Here is a 5,766-nt window from a genome sequence, read left to right on the forward strand (position 1 = left end):
TGGTCATGCTAGGAAGATATTAGAATGCCCTAGGCCTGACTCCCCAGTGATGGGTGCTCACCTCCAGCATGAGGGTGGGCTGGGCCGAAGTGCCGCAGGACAGACAGCGAGTCCCTCCATTGATGCCCATAATGATGGGGAAATGGCTGGGGTCCATGAACTGGTTGGGCACCACGCTGATCTTCTCTGGGAACACAGAGCACCGAGGAGGGGAGCGGGATGGGGGGTGAGCTACAGACGAGTGGGGGGCATCAGGACCTGTGCAGCATCATTCCCCTCCCCTGCAGCGCAGCCCATCTCCTGGCCTGGGCCTGGCCCTCGGCCACTGGGACTGCCTGGGGCAAGGACCCCCGTCCCACTCTGGCAGCCAGGGGAGAATCCCTTGCACAGGCGGGGTAACTGGCTGGTCTGTGATGCCCCCCCAATGCAGGGGCAGGAATGGGGTGGGCTCTTTGTCCCTGAGTCTGGCAAAGTGACCCTAGGGGCTGTTTTGGTCCCACAATGTCCCTCAGCCACTGCCTGCCCACACCTGGACTGGCCAGGTGTTTGTGCCTGCTGGGGTGTCAGGGCCTGTCTTGCCCTGCCTGTTGGGAAGGCCAGGCAGCGCAGTGCGGGAGGAGCCGGCGCAGCACGGAGGAGCTGGTGCGGCATGGAGGAGCCGGCCTGCAGCCCACCTGGGGGGGCGTTGGCGGTCTGGGGGGAGGCCACGAGGCGGTTGTGGTGGTAGCGGACAACTTTCTGGCTGGTGTCGCGTAGGGTGAAGAGGCTGGGCCCTGGCACGGCCATGATGGTAGGTCCTGAAACAGAGCGTGGTAAAGGTAGAACAGGGCAGGAGAGGAGGGTGCTCGGGGTAAAGAGATCTGCACTCTGCACCCCCTCCCTACCAGAGCACTGCCAGTGCCTGCTCTGTCTGTGCACCCTACCCCTCCGAGCACCTCCTCCACACCCCCTGCCGCCCCCCCCCCCCGGAACCCCTCGCCCCCCCTGTCCCCTCTCTGCTCCCCTGGCTGGATCTTACTGGAGTTCAGGCACGTTAAGATCTAACACTAGACTTGGGCTCAGTGGGCTGCTGGGCTGCGGTGGGGCACTGGCCAGGGCAGGGTGGGCAGTGCCCCGGGTGGAGGAGAGTCAGCCCCCGGAAAGTGGGGATCCCGCGGGTTCTTACTCTGTTTAAAGAACTCGTTGAACAGATTCACCAGGTTGCTGTTGCCGGGCTCGGAATAGGGTCCTGGCGTCCTCCCAGCTCCCGGCCGTGCTGGGGACGTGTGCCCGGTACCTGTCATATCCTGGTGGGAGTGGGGTGGCTGGGAAGGACAGATGGACACCAGCTCTCAGGCAGGCTGGGCCCATGGGGGAGCTCCATTGGCCCTGCTGAGCCAGGATGGGGGAGGGGGGCAGAGCAGGGCCCATCTTTGGCCCACTGCCCCCTTCAGATCTTGGCAGCCAGCAGCACATGGCATGGGGTGTGCAGGGGTGGGAGTGAGCCCCACCTGCCAAGCAACCTGATTGGCTTGGATCTCGGCTCGTTCCTCATCTCACCTCCCTTGGCCCAGCTCCAGGGCAGCTCCCCATGGAATCGCCAAAGGGGCCGCCCGCCCCATGGCTGCGGCAGGAGGAAGGCCGTGGACCAGCCACTGCCAATGCTGCTGGGGGTGGGATGCTTCCCCGCTAGGGCCTGGTCCAGGATGCAGCCATGGGGGCTACGGGTGGTGACCCCTCTCTGCCGCTCTGAGAAGGCTCCGGACTGGCTAGCTGGGGCCAAGTTGTCACCCCAGCTGCACCGACAGGGCTCGACCAACCCAGGCTGCCCTATGCAGGAGGATCCAGGCCTCACAGCGCCCGTTAGCTGCTGGCAGGATGTGCTGGGCAAGGGGGGTTTCTCCAGCCAGGCCAGAGCCAGGGAATAACAGACACCAGGGTCAGTTAGTAACTGACCCCCCTTAACCCAGTGGGCCACTGGCAATCCCACCCCTCGCTGCTCTGCCCCTGACAGGCCCCTGGGGGTAGAGCCAGGGAACAGCCCCTGCAGAGCGGGCCCCAGAGCGGGCCCAGGAAGCCAGGCTGGGTCCCCACCAGGAGGCTGTGCCCCTTTGGGACCCGCTATGGCCCAGCGCTCTGCGTATCTGGCTGCCTCTGCCCCTGGGCTCGGCCGGGACTCTCAGCCATTTATACACGGGGCAGGGTGACATAAGCGCAGATCAGTACCGTGTGTGTGGAGGCCGATCCTGCCGCGGAGACGGGGCCCTCAGGGTCACTGAGGAAAGAACAAGGAGCTGTGAGATTTCTCTCCCTTGCGGGAGCCGAGGGTCTCAGACATGGGAGCTTCATCTGCATCGCTCCCAGTTTACGCCTTGGTAGGAAATTACTGTCTGAGATCGTGAGCGCAGACACTCTGCTGCCCTCCCAGCCCCCCTCCAGGCCCAGTGCCCCCTGCGCTGCTAGTTTGTCTGCTCTCCCATGACAGTCCTCCATTTTCCCATAATGCACCAGCAGGGCCAATGCCTGGTGGACTTTACCAAGTCCCTACTCAGGTAAAGCTCCTCTTGATCTCGGGGGACATTTGCCTGAGCAAGGATTCCAGCATCTGTTGCGTTTGCTGGGATGTCACGAATAGACATGGAGGAAACCCAGTGCCATTATGAGGGTTCAGATCAGTGGGACTCAGCTGGATCGGAACCACCTCTGGGTTAGAAACTCCCAAACCCAGCCACGAGCTTTGGCAAACCCCAAACTGGCCCTGACTACCTCATCTCTGGTTCTCCACCATTGGCTCCTAGGGAGCCTATCCTCCTCCAGTCTGTGGCTCCCTGCGGCTCCCTGGCCCGGTGATTGCCTCCTGCTGCCAGGGGCGGTGGAGAGCCGGAAGCCCAGACACAGCGATTAACATCCCCACTGGCCATTGGCATTGACAGCACCTTCCACTAATATCCCTTTGCCCACTGGTCCCAGCTGAGCCCAACCTGCACCATCGCATTTTATACCCACATTGCACTGGCACAACATTCATGATGCCAATGAACTGAGCCCAGAATTGTGCACATGGGCTGTAGAATTCAGCAGCCAGGCTCTTCTGTATTTCCCCAACTCATCAACTCCACCTCCTCCCGTTTCTCGGTTGATGACGAATCACTTCTTCCTGTGTCTCTACCACCTCCCCTCAGTCTCTCTCTCTCGTATTAACAACTCCTGCTATTCTCAGCTCTAGATACCATGTAATTTTGCTAGAAGCTCTAACATGAAAATACACTATAGAATTAAATGCAGAAATGCTCCATTCATGCAAATGCAGAAACGCTCCATTCAGACAAAGTTTGGTTTACGGGTCTATGAACCCAAAAGAAAGAAAATATCAAATTTCAGGTTGAATGTGCAGCTTTAACTCTGTCCCTGTATGCATTTACCCTTAGCTCCCCCCCTTGGACATTATTATTATTATGGTGCAGGCTTTAATTAAATGATCATATGCTATTTATCAAAGATAACACAAGATACCATATAACTTTCTTCCACAACAAAACAATGCCACCGAGTATCAGTGAGCATTATGGTGTGTTGGCAACCTCAGGGAGTTATAATTCAATTACAACGGTAACGCCCTCAAGATCTGTGTACGATCAGTTGTTTCATTCATACATTAAACTAATATTATTATTGCATTGTGGCAGTGCCTAGGAGCTCAGCCGTGGTGCCACGTGCTGTACAAACACAGAACAAAAAGTCCCTGGCCCAGCGAGCTCACAATCTCACCAATCAATTCATCTCTGAGCAGAGGCCAAGCACAGAAAATTTCAGCCCCAGGGAGGAGCAATTCAGAAAGTTACATGCATCAGAAAACAAGACATTGCAAGGGAACCTGTTTGGCAACCTTTACTAGTGTCTGGTCTCGTAAAACGGCAGTTTGTTGTGTCGTACCATGTATGCGTGCAATATCCATGCTGTGCCCATATGGAAGGGCCTACAGAGTTCCATAGACAGAGCCTTTCCATCGTTGTTTTTTTTTAATCTCCCGGTAGGATTTAGTAGAACACTATCACCCACCTTCAAACAACCCATTAAAAAGATCTTATTCTCTGTTATATTCTATCAGCTTTCAGAATAAAATCTGTGGAACCCCCCTGCATTCCTGGAGGACCCTATGGGGTTCAGCCTGGTACAGTCTATAGGACCTTCCCATAAGGATGGAATACACAGATCACCATTCAGATTTCTCAGGGCCTTCTTTCTGCCCTTAGAATTTAAGTCATCATTTACCCTTGTGCAAGTGGATGCAAAATGCTACCAGCTCAGGATAGTAGCACGTTGCTGCCATGTTGCTCATGTGTAAATGATGGCACAAGGTGCAGGGCAGTGGGGACTGGGGGCTTGTCTACATGGGGAAGTTACGCCAGAATAAGGTAGTAGTTTCAAATGCAATCAATATTCTAGAATAAGATCTGCATGGAGGGTTATTCTGGAATAGTCATTCCAGTCGATTTCTAGGTGGAGACAAACCCTTAGATATTTGACACAGAAGCTGACCTAGCATCTCTCGCCCATGATCACTTACTTGGAGTCCAGCCCCAGATCAGTGGATGTCTCAGGAACTTGTGACAGGAACAAATCTGAACAGAAAAGAGAGGAAATGCCTGTGAGTTAATTCAGCCAACAGAAGACGTCAATGGGGCTCCGTAGCAAGTGGCTTAACCCTGCTTCAGTGAGCTTTTCTACAGTAAGAGCTGGAACAAGTCTCTTGATGCAGCTGGATGGACCTGACTGACACCCATCAGGCTGTGTATTTCTATAACGCCCAGTGCTCCATTTACCCTCTTCTGCTTCATCTTCCCCTGGCGGAGGAGTTGCCCAAATACCGTTGTTTGTCATGCTCTGGGAAGAAAAGCAATCAAAGGAGCAGCATGTTAGCAGCAAAGCTAGAAGAAGGGAAGAGACCATCTCTGGCGTTGCCCCAGAGACTACAGTGGAGAAGAAGAGTGAGGGGGGAATGTCTCTATCTGCAGATCTTGACAGCCAGCTCACTGACCTCTGGTTTGACCAGTTCGCTGTTGTGCAAGGCTTCAGCTGAACTGTCCCAGCTACTTATTCACATGCAAAATCACTACTTCAGTGCACTCAGGGAAGTAAAAAAAATGGCAATGTGATCACTGAATATACAGTCTTACCTCTGCCCCACACGCTCCCAGGCTATTTCTAGGTGCAGGTAAAATGTTGCAATATGACGTCGTTCCTTATTTTCCTTATTTATTTCCTCCTATTTTCTGTAGCATCTGGCAATGTTTTCCTCCAGGCTTGTATCCTTATGTTATGTCAGAGATTCCAAGGCCAGAAGTGATCATCTAGCCATGCCTCTTCATAGCCCCACACAGCCCTAGCATGCCGTCTAAACCGGGGGCTGTGATATGCTCGTCTCCTTTGTGAACATAAGAACATAAGAACGGCCGTACTGGGTCAGACCAAAGGTCCATCCAGCCCAGTATCCTGTCTACCGACAGTGGCCAATGCCAGGTGCCCCAGAGGGAGTGAACCTAACAGGTAATGATCAAGTGATCTCTCTCCTGCCGTCCATCTCCACCCTCTGACAAACAGAATCTAGGGACAACATTCCTTACCCATCCTGGCTAATAGCCATTAATGGACTTAACCTCCATGAATTTATCCAGTTCTCTTTTAAACGCTGTTATAGTCCTAGCCTTCACAACCTCCTCAGGTAAGGAGTTCCACAAGTTGACTGTGAGCTGTGTGAAGAAGAACTTCCTTTTATTTGTTTTAAAC

The 5,766-nt window shown here is 54.3% G+C and overlaps 1 protein-coding gene across 1 annotated transcript; it reads right to left on the reverse strand.

The window, feature by feature from the left end:
* Positions 1 to 19: 19 nt before the first annotated feature.
* Positions 20 to 4,931, reverse strand: LOC113407678. Its single transcript, XM_026657038.1, has 6 exons — positions 4,803 to 4,931; positions 4,547 to 4,601; positions 2,206 to 2,254; positions 1,166 to 1,304; positions 675 to 797; positions 20 to 186 (listed from the first exon to the last, which is right to left on the reverse strand). Exons 1-6 carry the CDS (start codon positions 4,927 to 4,929, stop codon positions 20 to 22), a joined length of 660 nt encoding a protein of 219 aa, XP_026512823.1. The 5' UTR covers positions 4,930 to 4,931.
* Between the last annotated feature and the right edge of the window lie 835 nt (positions 4,932 to 5,766).

This window comes from Terrapene carolina, unplaced genomic scaffold (genome assembly GCF_002925995.2).
Source record: "Terrapene carolina triunguis isolate 2854851 unplaced genomic scaffold, T_m_triunguis-2.0 Scaffold51, whole genome shotgun sequence".
Lineage (NCBI taxonomy): Eukaryota > Metazoa > Chordata > Testudines > Emydidae > Terrapene > Terrapene triunguis.